This window comes from Puntigrus tetrazona, chromosome 7 (genome assembly GCF_018831695.1).
Source record: "Puntigrus tetrazona isolate hp1 chromosome 7, ASM1883169v1, whole genome shotgun sequence".
Lineage (NCBI taxonomy): Eukaryota > Metazoa > Chordata > Actinopteri > Cypriniformes > Cyprinidae > Puntigrus > Puntigrus tetrazona.
In genome coordinates, this window is record NC_056705.1 from 21,757,894 (window position 1) to 21,781,255 (window position 23,362).

At 36.6% G+C, this 23,362-nt stretch overlaps 3 protein-coding genes across 4 annotated transcripts; 2 read left to right on the forward strand and 1 right to left on the reverse strand.

The window, feature by feature from the left end:
• Positions 1–1,436: 1,436 nt before the first annotated feature.
• On the reverse strand, positions 1,437–15,327 carry abcc12 (ATP-binding cassette, sub-family C (CFTR/MRP), member 12). Its single transcript, XM_043245472.1, has 33 exons — positions 15,040–15,327; positions 14,724–14,764; positions 13,873–14,096; positions 13,703–13,758; positions 13,438–13,583; positions 13,069–13,215; positions 12,713–12,860; positions 12,174–12,410; positions 11,818–11,991; positions 11,575–11,722; positions 11,308–11,456; positions 10,746–10,853; positions 10,205–10,399; positions 10,038–10,109; positions 9,824–9,948; positions 8,702–8,774; positions 8,397–8,600; positions 7,399–7,533; positions 7,126–7,225; positions 6,744–6,809; positions 6,560–6,649; positions 6,350–6,453; positions 6,053–6,235; positions 5,663–5,889; positions 5,377–5,514; positions 4,679–4,868; positions 4,496–4,585; positions 4,220–4,409; positions 3,837–3,996; positions 3,111–3,189; positions 2,498–2,611; positions 2,255–2,419; positions 1,437–1,960 (listed from the first exon to the last, which is right to left on the reverse strand). The coding sequence occupies exons 4-33, from the start codon at positions 13,745–13,747 to the stop codon at positions 1,868–1,870; spliced, it is 4,095 nt and encodes a 1,364-aa protein (XP_043101407.1). The 5' UTR covers positions 13,748–13,758; positions 13,873–14,096; positions 14,724–14,764; positions 15,040–15,327; the 3' UTR covers positions 1,437–1,867.
• Positions 15,328–16,650: 1,323 nt separating this feature from the next.
• Positions 16,651–19,031, forward strand: LOC122349706 (arylamine N-acetyltransferase, pineal gland isozyme NAT-10-like). Of its 2 annotated transcripts, XM_043245852.1 has the most exons (3): positions 16,651–16,733; positions 16,849–16,902; positions 17,880–19,031. In XM_043245852.1, exon 3 carries the CDS (start codon positions 17,887–17,889, stop codon positions 18,751–18,753), a length of 867 nt encoding a protein of 288 aa, XP_043101787.1. In that variant the 5' UTR covers positions 16,651–16,733; positions 16,849–16,902; positions 17,880–17,886; the 3' UTR covers positions 18,754–19,031. The 2 variants fall into 2 exon arrangements, with proteins under 2 accessions (XP_043101787.1, XP_043101786.1); XM_043245851.1 differs by having other exon boundaries at positions 16,653–16,902.
• A 651-nt stretch (positions 19,032–19,682) lies between these two features.
• Positions 19,683–22,286, forward strand: cnep1r1 (CTD nuclear envelope phosphatase 1 regulatory subunit 1). Its single transcript, XM_043245853.1, has 6 exons — positions 19,683–19,824; positions 20,797–20,868; positions 21,063–21,136; positions 21,234–21,343; positions 21,462–21,516; positions 21,604–22,286. The coding sequence occupies exons 1-6, from the start codon at positions 19,800–19,802 to the stop codon at positions 21,643–21,645; spliced, it is 378 nt and encodes a 125-aa protein (XP_043101788.1). The 5' UTR covers positions 19,683–19,799; the 3' UTR covers positions 21,646–22,286.
• The last annotated feature ends 1,076 nt before the right edge of the window (positions 22,287–23,362 follow it).

A 23,362-nucleotide genomic window follows, 5' to 3' on the forward strand; every position in this document is an offset into this window, starting at 1 on the left:
TTTCCTTTAACACAGATTAACCACTTCTCCCATGCAGAGTAAGGTCGAGTTGCTGACTTGTAGAAACTGTATGTTCCTAAAAGTGCTGGGACACTGGGTCACAATTAAAATATCAAACCAAACAGTATCTGCAAACTATTAACTACAGACATTTTGTTCCGTTTGTAAAAAAAAAAAAAAAAAAAAAAAAAAAGGTGTCCAAATGCTTTTTTTAACAGTAGAGCAGTCACTTTATAATGTAAACATTAATGATTTGCCTGAAAAGTATGATTTATTTGAAAAGAGTGTTGCTTAGTTTGATATTTTATCACCCAACGCAATTGCACGGAAACATTTTTAAGTGTAGCTTATGTTTCTATGCCAAGACACTTGTGATTTTAATACTTGCTCTAAAGTTCTCAACTTTCTCAGACAACACTGCACCCTAGTGGGTGCAAGACAAAGTTAATACAAAGACCTATGTTGCACCCTTATAAAGAGTTGCGTTGTATATTTATTCCATAAAGTAGTAATCACTTAAGCCTTAATCGAATGTTTAAAAGTTGAAAGTTCAATATGCGGTTGGATTGTCGGTGAAGTGAGTGCATTGTGAGGGCATTTGGCATTGTGTCAAAGAATATTTGATTAGATGACTCATGCAATATGGACACAGGTACTGGCAGGCAATGGCACTTCTTGTTGGTGTGCATGTTCCCATGTTCTTAGAGCACAGTTTGTTCAATGTTGAGTAAATCTGCACCTTAAGTGTAAATCATGACTAACGCTGTAGTTAAACACAATCCGCAAATGATGGGAAAAAGTCTTTGACAGGAAGTCAAGGGGATTGGTTCTACCTCTCACCTGATGACAGACTGACAGAACACGATGGCATTACAATAAAAAACCAATAAGTGCCGATGGCAACTTGGTGTACACAAACAAGACTGCATGCGTTGAAAGGTGTTGGCCTAAATAAGTGTTAACGGTGCATTGCTCAAAATACAAATATATATTTTAAAATACAAAAGTCTCCGAAAGAAAGAGTTTTAAATGATGCGTCATACGGGCGCATGAGCGTCACTGCAGAAGTTGTGCTGAAGAATATTGGACACAAGCAATAAAAAGTCACTGATATCTGATTAATGTCTTTCACGCTGTCTCTTCACTGAGTTAAAATAATTCCCTCAATCCCTCATCAGTCTGAGATGCACGCTGATGCTGAAATTTCAACACATTTCATCAGTTAGTGTCTCCACTGATGCAACCATGGCCCAATAAGCTCTGGTACTGGAGGAGGAGAGAGACACCCAGTGTCCAAGATGAGAAACACACACACACACACACTCACACACACACACACACACTCACACACACTCACTCAACTAGAACATTCTCCAAGCACAGTAAAGGAAATTTACTAATATATAACATCTTGTGTTATAAAGTGAAATACAAGCTTACAAGAGAGAAACAAGGCTTTATTTGTGCATGTGTAATCCTTTAAAATCTGTTTCATATATATACAAATCAAATAAATATTTTAAATATATACATTTGATGAACCTATGTAAAATGAGTGAACATTTAAAGCTTAAACTGTGATATAAGTAAATAGTTTTCTAAACCCAGTCTGGGTGAAATACAAAATATCAAGTAGACATAAAAAGCACAAAAATGTGCAGAACCCACTGACGTTTCACAACAGAATTGTTAAACTAATAATGTGAAGCTCAAATAAAAAAAAAGTGCAATGGTTTTCCTTATTAATGTTGAAAAGTTTCTTGGGTCCTTACTGAGGTCCCCTTTAGAAAAAGGATGGCCCCTTCGGTTTATAAGCTCTGCTGCAGACACTTGCAACATTGTGAAGGACTATATGAGTGTAAGTGCTTTAGGAGTTCACTTGATTAGCTGCAGCTAGAAGTGATGCAAACAAAGAGTTCGGCCTCTGTATCAGTTCCTGTGGTGGATCAAACTCAACCACCTGAAAGAAAACATAGAAGTAGGCTCATTTAAGGATGCTGTGATATATTTAGAATATATATGAAGAGCTTCTTTACAAAAACGAATTTTCCAAAATCCCGTTTTTTATTACGGTATCGCGTGTTTATTGTGTTGGTTAGCCAATTGTTTTAGTTATCCTTTAACCTAATCAAAATAACCCAACTGTAATTTGATGTAAATGAAAAATGTTAAAAACTGAGTTATCTGTTTTTGCAAATGAACACTTTATACGTTGCTTGCCGTGTAAATGTCTATACGAGAGGCAGTGGCTCACCTTGCCCTGGTCCATGACGAGTATGCGGTCACTCTCCAGTACCGTGTTGATTCTGTGGGCGATTGTGAGCATAGTGCAGTGCTGGAAACCGTCTCTGATGGTGTGCTGGATCATGCTGTCAGTCTCCGAGTCTATAGACGCAGTCGCCTCGTCCAGTAGAATGATCTATGAACACAGCTTTATCAGACCCGTCAAGAGCAAGGAGTATTTTCGAGAGGATTCTGGATGTGTTTGTGTTCTTACTTTTGAATTGCGGAGCAGCGCTCTAGCCATACACATGAGCTGCCGCTCTCCGACCGAGAAATTTTCTCCATTCTCCACTACTGGAGAGTGCAACTTCTCTGGCAGCTTAGCAATCTACGACAGCGAGAGAGAGAACGAGAAAGAGAGGTGTGGATGATTTAACACCTGAATGCCTGAGTGTTTCTTTTATATTCTATGACTATTATATTCTATTGCTGTTTCTCTATTCTTTTTTATGTTACCATGGCCCAAAGTCTGAAAGGTACTGAGAGGAATTTAAGCAGATGTTACGTCTATGTTTCATCACTATAGCGCAGCTCACACTAACATGCCCACTCTTATATTGTGATTTTTCTTTGCTCTCTCAATAAATTATATCCTCACATAAAAGGCTAGATTAACTTAATGATGTTTGAGCTGCTCCTAGTAGAAACCGTGACTGTTGAAATCACAATGAAATCATGGCACCCCACGGATCACCTGAAAGCTAACTTTATCGTAATGAGTGAATTGAGTTAAAGTGCCAATTGATCAAATGCCGAATACTTATACAAAAAACTATTGTTCATCGAGTTTATAAACTTCGGAAGCCTGGAGCTGAAAAAGTCTTTACCGTGTCCTTCATGAAGGTCTTTTCTAAAGCGAGCCAGAGCTCCTCATCTTTGTAGTTGTTAAAGGGGTCCAGGTTATACCTGTATAAAGTAACCACACAAACAAACACACCAAAGTCACCATCAAATGGAAATCAACAATTCTTCTTTTTTTAATGGAATGTTGCAGTGTTTATTATAAATGATTCATCTGTGCAAATCATTATTTTTTAATAACCAGTGAACTAACATGTATCGTTTGAAATAAAGTTTAAATAAGTTTGAATAAAAACAACTTTTTAATAAACTTTTATATAAATTTATATAAATTTTCGCCTTTTTTGCAAAGGCAACATTTAACATTTGTAACTTTATGTACCAATGAAAACGAATAAAACAAAAAATAATTCAAATTAAATGAACATACACACACACACACACACATATATATATATATATATATATATATATATATATATATATATATATATATATATATATATATATATATATATACATATATAAGAAAAATAATAATACATTTCAAAAACTAATGGAAATAAATGAAAATATAAAACTAAAACTAAAAAATACCCCTTCAGAAATAAAAGTAAATAATCCTTGCAATTGTAAATTAATTATTGCAATTGTGATTTCACAATAATTGTGAGGTGATTCACTGGTAGAATAAGTAACAAATTGTGAATAAGATAGGAGAAGAGCGGTAGAGTTGAAAGGTGAGAGGTCACCTGACAGTGCCAATGAAGAGTACAGGATCCTGTGGTATGACGGAGAGCTGGCTGCGAAGATCTCTCAACCCCAGCTTGCAGATGTCCACATCATCAATAAATATAGTGCCCTCAGCCGGCTCTGCCAGACGAAACAATGCCACACCCAGAGAGGACTTCCCTGAATTAGAAAGAGAGGGTCAAAGAATGATCAGAACGTTCCCGCTCATAGTGTAAATGGCACAAGCTGCTTTATGCGTTTACTTATATCATATGAACATATGAACTTAACCCAGGTAACTGTTGATATTAACTCAATATTAACTTAATAATAAGTGAAAATTAAGTTTAACATTTAAAAATAACAAATAAAGCTTTGAATAAAACAATAAGTTTTCTCTCACCAGAGCCAGTGCGTCCCACAATGCCGACTTTTTCCCCTGGTTTAAAATTGACGTGGAGATTATTGAGGACTATGGGCGTGTTGTCCCTGTATCTCATACTGTAGTTTTTAAAGGTAATGGCGCCCTCCCGTGGCCAGCCGGCTGGAGTATTCACATCCTTGATGCTCCGTGGACCCTCTGATACACAACTCTACAGCAGACAAGCATACAGGAATCTTCTAAACTGAACGTGAATGCATGGTATACTGAGGTAAACTTCATGTTTAAGCCTCTTACCGTGATATACTCCTGCAGCCTCTCTACACTGGTAAACTTGGCCTCCACCTCAGTGGCCAATCTCACCACAAACTGAAGGATTCCTGTCAACTGCGATGACGGAAACGCAAGAAACATGCTCAGATGTCTAGTTAAACGTGACACAATGTAAACTTTCATACCGTTTTAGCCTTTCTGAGTTACCTGTATCGTGTAAGATAAGGCCAGGCCCTTTTGAGAAGGGCTTATGACATCATTGGAGCTGAGCACTACAAAAAGCGACACTAACAGAGTAACAGTAGCGGCCAGGAAGTCTAACCAAAACGACAGCCAGCGAGTCCCAGAATTGAACAGCATGAAGTGGTTCGTGTTGGTGTCGCTCAGCATCTTAAATCTGTCATTGGAAACACACAAACAATATGTGACTTTTAATTAATCGGTTAATTAAACTACTAAACGATTAATAACAGCATTTGTGTGAAAAACTTTTTTACTGAATTCTCTTCAAAAGCCATAGATCTTACAGCTTAAATGTTATTTCAAATTATACAACAGTTAGTTCTAGTCCTCGAATCTATTTGGCCATACATGATCCAACAGCAGCAGTCTCTCTTTCTGCAAGTTACATTATTACACCAGTAGGTGGCAACACACAGCTATCTTTGGCGGGTTTTAGTATTAACTGGACTGTTGCATAACAGCAATATCCCACCTGTAAATGTTGTTGGTCTAAATATTAACGGTTGCCGGCTGTTCCTTAGGTATGCTGAATATTTTCTTCATTCTGGGATATGATTTACGAGTGTCTTAATTGTTTCATATTAATTTTGGGCAACTAACACAATATGTTTCCGAGCACTGTAAAATATTTTCTAGTATAAGTGAATATCGAGGGTACTTACTGCTCAATGTACTGCTGCCTTTTGTCATAGGCATGGATGGTGCTGAGTCCCTGTATGGTAGAGGTGGTGAGAGAGATCCAGGGAGAACGACTCACATTCTCCATTCTCTTCATCTGACGAATGCTCCTTTGGAAAACACTAGGGCGAAAAGAAAATACAGAGGGGTTGTATATTTAACGCCACTGAAACCTGTTTGGTGGATCTGTAAATACAATGTTTCTATTCTACTTCTGGATAAAAACAAAAGCTCATCTTATGATGTCAAGGTGTAATGTTTATGTCTTACTATAGGATTATGGCAAAGATGACTGTGAGAATGCCCACGGCGATCAGGAGGTATGGGAACACTACGCAGATGGTGACAATGGTGAAAGCCACAGTCAGACAGAACTGCAAAAAGTTCTCCATGTTGAATGGCAAAACTGCATCAACCTCATCTTGGTCTTTACTGAAGCGATTCACCAGGCGGCCAGTTGGAGTTGTGTCATAAAAGCTCATTGGGCTGCCAAGGATCTGGTGAAAAGTACAGTCATATGGTATCAAAATGCTGCAGTTCTCATTGTACAGAATAAACAGTAGTACGATGATCACTTCAACTTTATAAAAGCGAGTGCTTTTTTCATGAACCAATAGCAAAAGAAACATCTATTTATATTCTGCTTTAAATATGTCGTACCCGTTTGAACATGGTGTCATGCAGTTTGGAAGAAGCACGCAAAGTGACTTTAGTGAAGCTGTAGCCCTTGAGAATACACAGCAGTACCATAATAACAATGATAATGCCATAAATCAGTTGGTAGAATGGCAGGTCTGGATTCTCTGAAATATTACCGCTGCTTGATGAATTACTACTGCTGTTCTGTAAGAAAAGAGAGAGAAAACAATTTGATTTGATAGTAAGATGGTAAGGTCTCAATGAGTGTGTGTGTGTGTGTGTGTGTGTGTGTGTGTGTGTGTGTGCGTTTGTATTTACCCCTGATCCCTGTTCTAACCAGTAACTCAGCCACCAACTGCTGAAAACAGTTGATCCCACGAGAAGAAAGAAGAATAAAATAACAAAGAAGATCAGTATATACCCTACAAACATATAAAGACAGAGATAAAGGCATACATTAGAAACAGTGTTACTGCATTTACAAAGTACAAAGAGACACAGGTGGAGAAAAGAAAAAAAGAAAAAAACCTCCGGCAGCTTTGCAGTACTCGTGGTAAGTCCTCCATGTAACTGAACCTTCAAGTGACACTTCTCGGGATACTAATTGATCCTTTTTCCCTATAACACACATACAGGCCATTTTAACCACTATGAATAAATATTTTTTTCAATATACTTTGATTATACATTGTGAATGTGTTCATTTATCTACCTTCTGTTTCCGTAGAGTCTTTGGGTAATTCATTTGTTACATGGTTCTCATCAGACATATCAAAAGCTATAAAGAGAAACGAAACAAAGAAGTTTTAAGCAGATGTCTGTTTTGAATTATTCATTACATTTAATATTTATCAGGCAAAGGGACTGAATATTTAAACCATAACATTGATTATATCTCTTACAAAAGATTTATAAATATATATATATATATGCATTTATTTCTTGTTATTTATTACAAAATAAAACAATCTCAGAAAAATATAAAGGCAGTTTATAATGAAAATAATAGCTTAAAATTCTGATTTGTTGCTGCTCTCCTAATGGGATCCAAAATGAAAGAAAAGTATATACTCTTGTTAAAATATTGAAATAACCTGGATTTTCGATTCCGTTGACTTTGGACTCTGCTTCTGGATCGGTCTGCTTCGAATCTTTGCGTTCAGTATGTGCTTTGGAATCAGACTGTAAATTTTCCTATATGGTCCAAAAATTAAAATTAAGATGAAATTCAGTGACACACAGATCCATCTTATTTTCAGATTTTGTCTTTTACTTAGTTTTGAAAACTGGTACTTGTGAACATAAGTTTATTTTAAGGGCATATTTAATTAATAAAGCAACTAAGAGAAGTAAGTGAGAATGGTTACATTGCTCTGCTCCAGCTGGAAGTTGTTAATGAGGTGAGCGTAGCGGCCTTTAGCTTTCATCAAATCGCTGTGAGTGCCTGCCTCCTTCATCTCCCCATTATCCAACAGCAACACCTGATCACAAAACTCCAAATACTGCAAACACAACAGAGAGGAGCAGCTGATAGCCTGGCCTGAGATAAGCATGTATAAAATCTGAGAATGGCTAATTAAAAGTTATGATTTTCAGATCATTATGTGTAGTAACACATTAAAGGCAGCTGTGCTGAATCACGCTGATTCACACATTTGCTAGGACATGATGTGTGACACGAGTCAACAAAAGGTTTGAGCTTTCTCTTAAGGTTGAATTTTGCAAATGCGTGTGAAAGAAAATGTGTTCCCGCCATTACATAATCGTGACGAGCTTAGATGACCATTTTCCCAACGATAAAGTTATACATTAAATGTATTACGACAACACAAATTAATCATTATTGTTTACTTCATGAAGCTGGCTGCATGAGATTAAGTGCATGTTTTATATTCATTCAGGACAGCAGTTATACATTAACTTTACATACATACAACTACAACCCTTAATCTCAGAAATGTCTGTTTGGCAAAAAGCAACCCGTAAGTTTAGTTATATAAAGTGCAGAGCAGAAGAGCTATAACTAAATCAAGTATTATAGATAAAAAAATTAGAATGATAAACATAAGAAACTAGCCTGATGTTTGTTAGTTAACAATATCTCTCAAATATTATTTTAACATTTCTAGGATTTTCATATAATTATATAATGACTTTTAAGATTTTATTAATTACCATGATTTTTGCACACACAAAAAAAAACGCTTCAAATTCCCTGACATTTTCATGTTTTCAGAAGCTACTGGGAATCATATCTATATGTTCTCTGGTAGGAGTAAATATTTACTCCACCAACAGTTTGAATCTTTTAAAGATAAAAGAGGCCAATGATGGACATGACGGAATAATGTTAAGAGTGAATTACCTGAAGTTGATGAGTGACCAGAATGACTGATTTGCTCTTCAGCTCTTTCTTGATGCATTCTTCAAAAATGTGCTTCCCAACGTGAGCATCAACAGCAGACAGAGGATCATCCAAAAGGAAGATGTCTCTGTTAGAATACACTGCTCTGGCCAAACTGATCCTCTGCTTCTGACCGCCTGACAGATTAATACCTCTCTCTCCAATCTAGACACACACATAACTATTGTTGTCAACTTAATTTCTTTAGTATTGCAATGCTAATGTATTAGTGTCTAATTAAAGTACATTATGTTGGTAAAACAGACCTCTGTCTGGTCTCCATATGCAAGTATGGCCAGATCGGGTTTCAGAGAGCAGGCATGAATAACCCTGGCATATCTAAAACACAGCAAGCATGTTTAGGATGCAGCAATTCAATACAAAGGATCAATGTTCAACAACAATTTCACATTGATTATAAAGCAGCCAAGACTGTGACCAGAGCCAGAAATTTGCCCTATCCAATAAAAGTCATTACAAGCAATAAAAACGCCATAAAGCAGTTCATGGTCTTCTTGGCACTAAAACAGGATCTGGTAAATTACATGTGTTAGAAAGGTGAGGGGCAGATAATTAACTCTTGGCACTTGCTATGCTTGTAATTTCAAGATGAATAGTTAGCGGTGTCTAAACTGTGTATGTCAGGGACATGCTCACGAAATGTAGCTCTTCAATGAAATAATGTAGAATTTCAAACTACTGTCTTGCTAATATTTAGATCTAAAGAGACTAAGAGTGCTCAAATTTACCATTCATCCATTTTTTCAGAATTTTGAATTTGTGTGAGGGTAAAAGATTTCCCTACAAGATTTTGCAGCAGGATCAGGTTGGTCATGATCTTTTATGGCTTCAATATTTTGCCAAAGACTGTGGGGCACTTTCAGTCATTCTAAATTTCTATAATACATTCTGATCATATGAGATCTAAAAGACCTTTAACCACTACACCTTCATGAAGGTTTCTTTTACTTTTCAAGTAGATCATGCTGTAGAAGGTTTTATCAAGATTTATTATAGCTGAAAACACATGACAAAAAGGTTAAAGACTGTGGTCATGAATAATTTCATTGCTTTAAGACATGACAGTACGTTTTTAGTTTAGTTCAGTTTAGTGCTTTGTTGACTATTTTAAATCTTCCACTACATTAATCTCTCCTCTTCTGGCCAGTAGAGATGCTGGCATAATAGACTTGGTGTTGGCATTTGGCCTCCAGTAAAATGTCATAACTATTTGTGGTTTAGTAAAGCTCTGGCAACCGCACTGCTTGATTTGGATTGTAAAGTTTACTGAGCAGACGTGAACTCTAATGACACTTTTCAGAAAACAAAAGCATAACTGTTGACTAAAGTCTTTGACCTGGTTTAGCATTTGACGTTTATAATTTCACCTGGTTTGGTCAAATGATTCTCCCATGAGGATATTGTCCCTTACAGTCCCATGAAATATCCAGGCTTGCTGGGAAACATATGCTAATGTTCCGTTAGCCGATAAAGACCCACTTATAAGATGCATCTGCAGGAATAAATGATTATACTGTAAGTCACACCTCATCATATCATATACAAAACAGTTTGTTAGGATGCAGAAAAAAGGCACCATACCTGCTCAAGAATACTTGAAATCAGAGATGTTTTTCCACTTCCAACATTGCCGCACACCCCAAGCAGACTTCCCTATAAATGAACAAAGAGACTCTGCTGTAGTGCTAGAACACATCCTGAATGTATTGGAATGCCATAACATCTCATATAGTATAGTCTTATCACACCTTTGAAAGAGTGAAGCTGATGTTTCTGAGTGAAGGTTTCAAGTTGGCTTTTTCAGAGGTATCTTGAGGATTCTCGGTGGAGTTCATGGCATCTGGCTGGCTCCAGGAGAATGAAGCTTTTTCCATGGCCAGCGCTAGCTCCATATTTTTATCCTGATTGAGATAGCCTTTGGGGTTCTGTACCATCATAAGCTTCTGTACAGATGCAAGCATTAAATGTTTGGTTATTTGCATCGTACTGCTGGGAAAAACCAGCTTCATTCAAAATCTTTACTTAGACATGATAGACGTTTGTCAGAGTATCAACATAAAGAGTGTGTAAAAAAAAGTTTGTTTTCTAAACACTTGTCCTTGGCACTTGAATGAACAATATTCAAATCTTCCTCAATATGTCATGAACTAATACCAGATTACAACAGATAATGGGACAAAGGTACAAAATCACAGGGAAAAGAGATCTTTTCAACAATGGTTTAGATATAAAGGAGAGATAATTATCTTTGGTTTTGGATAAAATGAGAGAAACGTGAAAGAGTCCAACCTTGAGTCTATTAAGAGCCACTTTACCCTCAGCCACCGCTTTAACAGAAAAGGGCAACAAGCCCATAGACATCCTCATGCAGTTAAATACAGCAATGATAGTGTAGGCCTGTGGAGAAAACATAAGATGGTTATTGATAACTCAGTTGCATAAAATTAATGATGTTAAAATGCTCAAATATATATCTACAGTACCAAAAGTCCACTGGGGTCAGTAAGACTACATAATGTTTTTTTAAAAGAAGTCAGCATTAATTAAAAAACAAAAATACAGCAAACAAAAGTACAGTAAAATACAACTTTTTTTCTCTTGAAAAATATTTTTAAAATGTAATTTATTCAAGTGATGAATTTTCAAAGCTGAATTTTCAACACATAATACATGATCCTTCAGAAATCATTCTAACATAATGATTTGGTGCTATTTTTTATGTTTAAAAAACAGCACTTTTTTTAAAAGTAGTAAAACTTTCAATTTCTTTCTGTCCCCAAGCTTTATGACCGGTAGCGCCTATTTATGAATTTAAGCAGAATATAAGCCTATTTTTGTTTTTCACACTCACAGTAGAAGGCAGAAGAGGCAGTTTCAGTGCCGTGTGGACAATAAAGGTGAGGATGGTTGCTAGTGTGGGAACTATTGTTGTAAAAGACGAGTTTAAACTCTGAACATAGCCAGCCTTTTGTAATAGCAACTTCTCCTTTTTCCTGATATCTAGGTTTTAAAAAAAAAACAGGTAGGAATAGATGAGAGAAAGTAGCCTATTGCGTTGCATAGAATCATGAGTAACTAAAATAAAATGGGTGGATGAATGAATAGATGGATAGACAACCTGTGACTGTTTTCTCAAAAGACTCCTCCCACGCATACATCTTAATGAGTTTGATGCAAGTCAGAACTTCATTCATAGTGCGAACACGTCTGTCTGTCACAGATACAGCCCGCCGTCTAAACACACCGATCAGCCTGGCAATGGAGAACTACAGTGCACACGAAGAAAATCAACAGAACATTACTGTGACAAGCAAATATCAAATGCAGATCTCACAACACGTAACAGGAGGGACCAGCACACCTGTATTGGTAGGAAGATCAAGTAGACCACAATTCCGATAAGTGCCGTGTATCCCAGAATGACGCAGGCATAAATGATGCATATGATCAACAGGAACGGAACACACAGCAGAAACGTCCCAAATATGACTGCCTCGTACATCCGATAGCCATCACTCGTCAACACGTTTATCGTCTACACCATGGAGAAACACAGCATTAACTCAACAAGCTCTATTTATATCGAATGTAAGTAATTAAAAGTGATTAGTAAATATAAATAAACACAAATAATTTCCCCCAAACAAATAACCAATACATTGATTCTACAAACAATTAAATGGCAACATTTAATTGAATCGGCAACCGACAGCTTACCTCTCCTATACTAATGCTGGTCAGACTCCTGAGAGAGATGATTTTATTGAAAGCGAGCATTGAGAAAGCTCCCTTCGCTCTGATAGCGGTGCGCAAGTTCACAGCCCACAGGAGTGATGCGAAAAATGCCTTGCTAAATTCACCCACGAACAGGGCCACACACAAACCCACGCCATGCAGCAGTGTAGATGACCCAGGCTGCTCGATGTAGCTCAGGATTTGATTCACTAAAATTGACTGTGAAGGCATATAAAATGCAAAAACTAACATTACAAACAGATCCGTGATGTGTATCAGAAAAACTATTTAGTACAATGACAATATAAATTATTCTATTTGAGAACCAACTAATAGCATGCTTACTTATTTTCTCGCAAAGCATAAAAAGGTATTTATAGTCGCTATTATATTTTTAAGTGTGTCTCTCAAAAGGGGATCATCTTCAATATAAAATGTAGAGCACTATAAGGAACGTGAAAGTAATAGTCGGTTTGTTTTTCAACTGAAGATGCTATGTGCGTCTAAGTTATTATACATACCGGACCGACAAATGATCCGAAAGCAAACAGGACAGAGATGAAGAATCCCACTATAAATCTTGTCTTCTGGAAACGCATGATAACTGCAGAAAGAGATGCCTTCTCTAGACCCACACGGGCGACTTCCTCATCCCACAGTCTTTGGAATCTTAATCACAACAGAAATATATATAAATAAATATATATACATTTTTTATTTCCACGCAAAAATTTCCAAAACATCAGACAACGGCTTTTTTAATGCTTTCATGTTCGCCAGTTGCTACACCGGAGGAGCCACTCATTCTGCTGAGACGTGCTAAATTAAGTTAAGACTCGAATGGAAAGCTTATGAAGAATTTGCTCAATTGTTGTACCTCTCTCCATTGGTGTGGGCTCCATCATGAGGTGAGAGAAAAAGTGAGTCCTCATCTAACTGATTCCTAAAGATCTTCCACATCATGGGTGACATCCACGCAAATGATGTGAAGGAGAAGAAACCAGCATCATCGAGTGGGTGTGAGCTGTAAAAAGTTGGAAAATGCACATTTAGGATGAATTTTTCAGAAACTGTATATCAACGACAGACTTGTTGATTAAAGACAGAAACGTTTCATTCCTTAGCAATAACAGATGCTCTTTTAGTTTTTTCTCTGATCTATTAATGAAATGGACACTTTCGTTATTGATATTTATATATATGTAGCCCAGTTATAATGTGTTGAGAAATCTGATGAATGTCTTACTTTGAGCCAAAACGGAACGGGATGAGGGTTTTCAAGCTTTGCTGGTACTTGTGTTTCTTAGGAGGAGGTTCTGGTTCCCTGTAATCTAGATCCGGGGGACCTTCAGGGAAAGCACTCATGGCTGAGGTACTGTCTCTTCTCTGTTTCTGCGCATTAAGAGAGAAAAACCAAGAAATATGGATATTATCAAATTAAAGTCAAAAATACCTCACATGAGGACAAACGCTATGACAGAAGAAAAATACACCATCAGCATCTCACTTACAAAAGAAACTCCTTTAACATTCTGTTTCTCTGTAGAGTTCCTCATTTTTTCAGTTTCTGTGGGTTATTAATGAAGAATGTTACATGAAATATAACTGAACGAATAAAAGACAGTATCCTTATGTCAAAAACAGTTATACTGATATATTAACAGTAGTAAAGGTTACTCACCCTTCACCCGCTGTCTTTGTCTTTGTACTGGTCAATGTATTTGTCAGGCTAACCACGAGTGCTTTAATACACTAGCCGCAACGTGCTTTAAAGTCCTGATGCTGAGTTACGTCACTATTTTACCAGGCTCAAAGGTTAACATGAGCAGAGGTCTTGACACTCCTCTTCTGTTTCTCTCCGTCTCTCTAACCACCTGCTGGATGCTGCAAATCTTTCTTTTAAGCCTGTGAATGTTTATAATAGTTTGTAACAGACCTCTGGGTGAGACACAAGAAGGTTCTTTCGCTTACTTTTTACAAAGTTATATTACTGTTTATGCGTCAGTCATCGCAATTAAGGTCAAAATGGGTTACAGTTACTGCTAATACACATTTTGACAACAAACTGGCAGACTTTAATTTCTAGATTCTATCAGCAACAGGAAGGGCACGGGGCAAATACATTTAGCAATTGTTTCATAAAAGAAACACTTGAGATTATTTGAACTCTTCGAGCCTTTATCAATTAAAATCTGATGTCTGTCCTGTTTGCTTATATATTAACCATAATAACTTCTCAGTAGGTGACGGTGCACCCGCTCTCAGTTCAGGTCAATGCTGCTTTAAAAGCTTCCTGACCTATGAACACTTTATTTCTGATGAGTCAGTTTTGTTGACATGACAGTTAGCTGGGTATACTATCTTTTAACCTTTCCATGATCTGCGTCACGATAATTTATGATTAACACGGTGCGAATAAAATATTATTATCATTTCAGAACTTCTTATTCTGTTACATTTGTCCTAGTCGCACGTTAAAAAAAAATTATTTTATGTAGCTAAACGCAACAAAGAACAAAAACAAAAACTTACCTGTCCAACAGTAGGTCGCTAACTACTCATCATCTTGTAAACTGTGAAGTAAAAGTAAAATAAAAACAAATTCGGCACAGGCTTTTAGACTAAGCATTAGTCAATGCGAGCAATAGCCGATATATTACATTCACTTGGCAGATGAGTAACGTAATGTTAGCAACACGTTTAATACCAAATATTTAGTAGCTACGTATATATTTTATAGAATGCCAATGCTTTAATAATTTATTTAAATTATACATTTATTATCATGTTTTCATTTAACATTTTTTTCCATTACACTACAAAACCAAAGTCGTATTTCGCACATTACCGTTATCGTAGATCTTTTCCCCGACAATTGCTCCTGCGCATGCGTCCTCGACATCGTGTCATTCGCGTAGCAGTGCGCTGGATTGAAAGCGTGCAGAGAGCCCTTATTTATTCAGTCGTTGGAACTATTCCCTCTCACACTATTCCCATTCCCTCAAAAAAAAAATATATTCGGGAAATCTATTATCTATTATCTTCCAAGGACCGTGGGCTAAAGGAAAAACTATCTACAAGCGGGATTTGGGCTGCATCGGTCCCAAAGTGGAGAATAGCTTCAACTTGGCAATACATAAATGAAAAGACAAGGCATAGGCTGTGGCTGCGGACATCAAAGCATGTTCGAAATAATGCAATAATTGCGTAACATCCTGTCTCCTTGGCATCCTGTCTAAAATGCCTTTATCTGATATTTTTCCCCCCAAAGTATCGTAGATGAACTCTTCGCTCCTTCTATGAAATTCCCCAAGACTCAAGTACTAAGATTTTATGGTGCTATGCTCATTAACTACAAGAAAATGAAACTAATATAAAATACCTTGCATGACATAAAACGTCTCATTTTCATGTTTAAAGAACACAGGAAAAGGGAATTTCCTCCTTTCTTTTTCTTTTTGTCGCGAACTCTTGATACAGCATGTTTGTCTCCAAATTCAGGCACAAGCCTTGGAGTTTGCTCAGTGATGCATGTTTTCCACAACAACAGCTCTGTGTCTACAAACTATGTCAAACTCTTGCTCACTTTCTCTGCTTGTCTTTGTTGTAACTCCAGGAAATGAAGGATGAAACCGGTCTTAAGATTAAAAAACGGTCCTTGTTCACTCCACATACATTGATTATCGCTTGTATGTATTTCAGTCGGCCCTGATCATTCAAAAGAAAACCACACTGCTGAAAAAGTAATACAATTTGATGAATTAGGAGGCTGATACTGTACAATAACATAAGCCTACAGACAGTCAACACGTGCATATATAAAAATGCTGACCAAGTTTAGAAACAAACAAAAGAATATGATATAATATTGTTACGAATAGCAGTAAAAGGTGTATTGGTGAAATTAATCTATAATTTGTAAGAAATATAGTACAGTGTTATTTTTGTTATTTTTGCAATCAAACAGGCCATAAGCTGTTATTTGATGAACAGCTTTTGATGCATGATGAGTAATTTGGACAAAAAATAAAAGTGAATCCGAATCTACTTTAGCTTAATTTGACCACTTGAGGACGCTGTAAAACAATAAAAAAGGCTCTTGACTTTAGCCCTATTATTATTGTACTTTTATCTTGCATATTCTAAGTTTCAGGTGTTCATAAATGCCTTAAAATATATTCATAATTTAGAATGAATGGTCACCACATTGTTTCACAATAATATAAAAACATCTGAAGTAAACATAAACTGTTTATATTGTACTGAATTTAACATTTAACATTTTGCAAAGTAGTAGACTGGAGAGAGAGAGAGAGAGTATGAGCAAGACAGAAAATAAGAAACAATATTCTCAGTCAGGTCTAGTAGAGACATCCCACAAAAGATTAGGGGTCATACTGTGTCTGGCAAAGTCGTTTTAGCAACAGTCACAAGACAGGAAGTGGATTGTTTAACGGTCTGCAAATAAACAAACAGATCGGTATTGTTTCAGTCTGTATCACTAGTAAGGCTCTCCTTTGAAAAGCAGTAGTAACGAACGCTGTGGGTTGAGTCGAACAGAAGTGTTCGGCTTTGTGGATTTTGACCTTTGTTTATCAATGATTAATTTATTGTTGTGTGCTTCAAGGGTTTGTTATTCAGTCTCTTCATTTTGCAGGCATTCTTTCTTCATACTGTGCTTCTTTCAGCTTGCACTGAATTCATCTTAACGGTAGGATATTTCTTAAATGCTATAAAATGTATCCTATTGATTATTGTATTATTGATAACGTATATATATATATATATATATATATATATATATATATATATATATATATATATATATATATATATATATATATAAATTAATAAATAACTACACAGGAACACATGAGTAATGCAATATTAGCACTCTTGTAATTACTACTAACTAACAAGAAACTCTGAATTAATAAGTAATATTACTTAGTCAATTGTGGTAGTTCACTATTAGTTAATCAGTAACTATTACAGTAGAATTACAGTATACAGGTTCAAAATGTATAATTCATTCTAAAGTGTTGTAAGTGCAGTAAATTGTTAATCAGAATTTCTTGTTAGATAATAGTAGTTACTACAATGTTAAAAGTGCATTAGTCATTTGTTCCTGTGTAGTTATTCATTAACGATGGAACAGTATTCTAAAGTGGTATCCATTTTAGTTGATTAAAATATCTATTTACATGTTTATTTAGATATATACAGTCAACTAAAGAAGTTCATTAATTTGAAATGTATTTCCTCTTAAAAAACTTTTATTTATGTCTTTACATAGTTTAGAGCAATAGAAAATAATGTAAACAAAATAATTATGATATTTTATTTATTGAGAAGAGGGAGTGTTGATGGTGAAACATCCAGTCATTTGGTATTTCTGAAAAGCCCTGAATGTGCTCTGTACAGCACATCCAGAAATTAACACTGTGGCAAGTACACTCTCAGAGAAATTCATTAAAATTGAATGTCCTTATATGAGGCCGCTGGGTCTTAAAAGGTTATAAATATTAATATCTTGCTCCATTAAATACATAATGGAAAGATGCATGTGATAATAATATTAAAAACTTTCACACACACTTTAACATTTTTGTAAGTCCTGAAATTATATATTTTATATAGCCATGTAAAATGACAACACATTTTATGTTACAAATTTCTTGCTTGTAGGGACATAATGGACCTTAAAGAGTACTTGAACAGGATCGGGTTTACTGGCCAGCATGACAAAGCTGACCTAGACAACTTGTTCACCATCCACAAGCTGCATGTTATGAATATTCCATTCGAGAACCTCAGCATCCATTCTGGCGAGAAGAACACCATGGACCTGCATGTCATCTATGATAAAATAGTCAAGAGCAATCGAGGAGGCTGGTGTTGTGAAAACAACCTCTTGTTCTCATGGGTTCTGAAGGAGATGGGATACGAATTCACCATACTAGGCTCCAAAGTGTACAACTCTCAGGAAAAGGAGTTCCTCCCATTGGACTCTCACATCATCAATCTGGTGGAGGTCGATGGCAAGCAGTACATTGCGGATGTGAGCTTTGGAGTGTCGTGCCAAATCTGGCATCCCTTAGAGTTGATCTCAGGTATAGACCAGCCACAGCCTCCAGGAGTGTTCCGCCTCATAAATAATGAGATTAAGTGGGTTTTGGAGAAGACCGGGAGGAAGCAAATGGTCAAAGATAAGGCCTTTGCTAATTCCAGCCTCATTGATAAAAGGCTCACCAAAACATTATACACTTTCACATTAACGCCCCGTAATGCAGATCATTTCCGAGAGATGTCACAAACCCTGCAGACTAGTCCAGACTCTCTGTTCATGCTCAAATCCATTTGCTCCCTTCAGACGGCCACGGGCTTCAGAGCTCTGATTGGTTGGACGTACAGCGAGGTCACATTCAAAGATGACTCAGACTTGGTGGACATGAAAGAAATCCCAGACAGCGAGATAGAGGCTTTACTGAGGGATAAATTTAACCTGGTGTTAGTTAAGAAATTCACACCCAAAAACAACAAGGCCAGTTATTGCATCTAGTATTCAGCTCATCTATTAATTTTAGTAATCAGTGTGTTTTGCTTGAATATTGGGATAAAATATGTATACTCTCTGCTTCTTTGTCTTTTGTTATTTTGTTAATGCTCTCTATATATATTTAATCATTTTTAAATATTTTTGTTATTTAAGCTGTGAAAGCGTGTCTCCATTTTAAGGTTGCAAATGTCATAGGACGATGTGGAGGATTTATTTTTCATTGCATTTGCTTTACATAACAATGCTTGTTGAATTTAAAGTCAGTAAACTGCTAATTATTACCTTTGTCTACTTTGTCTCCTGCTTTCGGCTCTCTCCTTGCATATTTTGCATTACTCCGAGGCTAGCAATAAATGATAAAAAGATAAATGTTTGAATATCATATCAAATTTGATAGGCCTATTTAATGATAGAAAGTTGATTTAAAAAGAGAGGGAAAATGGAATATACAGCCACATAGTCTACAAACAAATAAATAATATATAATGATGTCAGTTCCATTTGTCTTATAGACTTTGACCCTTGCGTGAAAGTTGTTGATTTTTCTCCCAAGAATAATACAATGTGAATTTGTATTATGTGAAGATGTTGCATCGCTAGAGATGATTTTGCTTTCAGCCATATAATTTTAGTACGTAATTTCCTTTGAACAGGAGAACTGTAAAAACTACCCTCAACATGAAAAAAGTAAGTACAGTTGCATTAAATGTTTAAGTATAATTAGATTGGCTGTTATTTAAATTCTTGTAACCATAAATGTAACTTAATCAAGTAAACACAGTCTTTGAATTTATCGGACAACTAGGAATTTTTTTAAATAAACTGCATCTGATTACTGATTATACTTACCTAAAAAAATATAGGAAACAGCTAAACATCGAAGCATCTAATAAACAAACAAAACAATTGGATCTAGTTCTTTAAGATGACGTCTCCTTCTCCGGCAGCCAATGAGAAGAGAGCTTCCGCGATTGGCTGGAGCCCGCTGACGGTAGTTGCGTGTGTTTGCGGGCCTACACTCAGCGACTACAGCACTTGGGGGAAGAGCAATGAATTCATTAGAACAAGCCGAAGGTATTTTTTAATAGATCGATTATCAGTTTAGTGTTCTTTTCTCCAAGTGTCATATCCAAATATTTGCGCAGCCTCCATGTGTTTGTTATGGCAAGTTAGACGTATAGTGTTGAAACAGGGCTGCTAGCATTTGAGCTAAGATTGTAAGACCCTTCAGCTGTTAAAAGCGTGATTTATTTTGCTGACATGCACTGCAGCAACATTATGAACGTAAGTATGTGAAACGAAATCTCGCAAGACTGGTGCCTCAACAAGGAGTGCAGCTCCCCTTTCAGTGTAAAACCCGGTCTTCGCTTTTAAACATCGTGTTGGCCAACCATAATGCCATCATATCTGACACTGACGTATAATACATGCAAGGTATTAGCCAAGTTCCCCAAAAATGTAACAGCTATAAAGCTGCCTGTGCACTGATATGCCTGGTACAGCTGATGTTTCTGAGCCTGGGAACTCAAATCAGTGTATTTGACCATCTATTTATATTTATATTCTTCATTGTGCGTTTCTTCAGGGTAGCATAGTGTCTTCAAGGGGTGACAATATGTAGTTGTTGTAGTTTTTTAACTTTTTTAAAAAAAAAAAAAAGTCTGTGACTAAAAACTGGAAAGAGTTAATGGAATTCACTTTTGCTAGAAATCTAGGAAAACTGTAATTCTCTGGGCTCAATCCAACAGTCCAAAGTTTGGAACGCCAAATTGCGGAAGTACTATCTGTATTTTTAATAAAAGCCCTGCAGCTGTCAGAAAATCACTTTAGCTGATAAATAAATTGGGAGATCTGGGAACAGGTCACATTTGGGGAAAACGCATTGTTCTTTTTATGTACTTCTAGCATTGTAATGAATCTTTGAACTTGTCATTTAAGTGGTGGCTTTATTTTTTGTCAATTAAAATTAAAACATGTTTAAATTGGAAAACATCTGTTACCTCACTGCCAGTTCTGTGCTGATACAGTTGTTTTGCTCTTCTGCAGACTTGAAGGCTTTTGAGAGGAGACTGACAGAGTATGTGTCTTGTTTGCAGCCGGCTACAGGTCGTTGGCGCAGTAAGTCAGTCCAGCTTGTTTGGTCAGATCTTTATTGGATCTTTTTAAAAACCTACACCCTCTTGGCTGGTGCCTGAGCCAAGACACATGCTATGCATGCTTTCCAATATCAATAATCAACAAAACCTGAAATGATGCTTATTGTGCCTTACATGGCTGTGTTTTAATTCATGAATTCTGCCTTCTTTTTGCAGTGATTCTGATCGTGGTGTCTGTGTGCACTGCCACAGGGGCCTGGAACTGGTTGATAGATCCAGACACTCAGAAAGTAGGTCAAATTTAGCGGTGTAAGATTAGCGTCAGATGCCACATTCAGCCTGTTTAGCCTCGAAGTTGATCGTCTGCCACGTTATCGATTTCCACAGGTTTCTTTCTTCTCGTCTTTATGGAATCATCCATTTTTCACAATCAGCTGTGTGACTCTGATTGGCCTTTTCTTTGCTGGAATACACAAACGAGTTGTTGCACCATCTATGTATCCTTTTTAATACAGGAAATTTGTATGGTCTTCATTGTATTCAGCCAATCTGTTGACTCCTGACAATCACAATAAACAGCGAATGACTACCAAATCTCACCTTAACCACTTGCAGTATTGCAGCACGCTGCCGGACAGTACTAGCAGAGTATAACATGTCCTGTGATGACGTGAGTACTTGTGTCCTTTGTGATCTTTAAGAATGCAAAGTAACTTTTCTCGTGCAAACATTTGTATTTTTCTCTCTCACATACTAGACGGGGAAGCTAATCCTGAAACCACGGCCTCATATCCAATAGCACCTTGAAGAGACAGAAGAGGAGAGTATTTCATACCATATTATTCATCAAGATTGCACATAGGCCTCAATGCTGGGAGATTATCCAAAGTATGTGAAGGTCGACCTCCCAAATAGGACTTTAACTTCACTGTGCAATTTATGAAGAAGCAATGGGAGTTCGAAAAGAGATGCCCATTTTTGAAGCAAAAACATTGTTTCTTCTGTTTTTAGATAACATCTTTATATTTCTGTCGGAACATTTGAGTTTTATTTGATTGTGGATTTTGATATCCTCATTTGTAAAGCTGTTGTCCTATTTTAGATGCATACGGTGTATGTATTTTTAAGTAAATTGCTGAACACATAATAAATATTGAAGTGTAGATATTTGTTCACCTTAAGCTGACCTTTGTACATGAAGGCAACATTTGTAGAATGTTAATGCCTATGACATGATGCGCTGCTTTTTGTTGTTTTTAAAAGTACTTTTATGCGACCAAAGGCTGCACTAGATGGTTAACGTGTAAGGGAAACAGGCAAATGCATCTTTAATGAGTGTCATGATTGGTTGAGATTTTATTTACTTTCACTCCAGAGTAAAAGTCTACATGAAAATCTTTAAATGCGCTGTGTTGGCAATAATAAAAGTTGTTTGTTGTACAATGTTTGTTGCTTTTTATTATTAATAATGTCCCTTAACCTGAAAGCCAGTTAACGAGATGATGCATCTGCTTATCAAATTCCGATAGCCCAGAAAGTACAGCATGGTGCAAGTAATACAAATGTCATGGTGGGTTCTGTTTCCAGGCAATGCCTTCACTGATTCAATCTATACCTTGAATGCAAGTCACTTGGGATCAAAGTGATTACCAAATGTGAAGGTATTATGCCAAATTACTGTACGATGTGCTTCTGAGGTGTCCTAGCTGTCTTTACAGACTGTTGCGGCTCAGAGGTGTCGTAATTTATTAATGACGTGTTAAGGTGGTTCTGGCATTTACACTGAATTTGAGCCGGCACAAAGCAGCCTTAATTCGCGTAAAGACGTCTTCAAAGGTTCGAAATGTTCTGAATCGGTTCTTTCGAAACTTGCGTCTTCCTATTACATGTTACAAAAACGCTTCGAAAATCCACACATTTCTGTTAATGATAAAATAAGGTTTGTAAAAATGGATAGTGAATGTTTTAGTGGACATTCGTGTTTTCCAAAAAAGATCATACTGGTGAAAACACTTAAAATATCAGAAAACGCAACACCAAACCAAGTTAATGCTTTTTCATTTAACGTTATATACTATTGTTGGGAAAAATCTTCGTTGTTTCCCTCCCAGGTTCAGGTCTGTCAATGATGAGACTTACTCTTAAATTTAAAATCTTAATAAGTTTAATAAAGTCAGAATAATTGAGACTGAGCTCAGGATACAGAACAACAGCATCAAGGCATGCAGGGCAGTCCTGTATGCTCACACTACATTTCACACAATATTTATATTCTTGTGCTTGGGTCTTCCTCCCATTCAGGGTGTCCTTCACAGAACCAGGTGCAGTTGTTTCTTCTCGACCAGTAGATGAGCTCAGCAGTCTCCATATCTTGTTTCTGTAGATAAGACATTTTGTACAGCACATACACACATAATATCAAAATGGAAAAACACATAATATCAAATGGAAAAACACAGAGCCTTTATGAGGCCTGGGCACAGTGCTTCTAATGAGTAAAACCTGTAAAACATAAA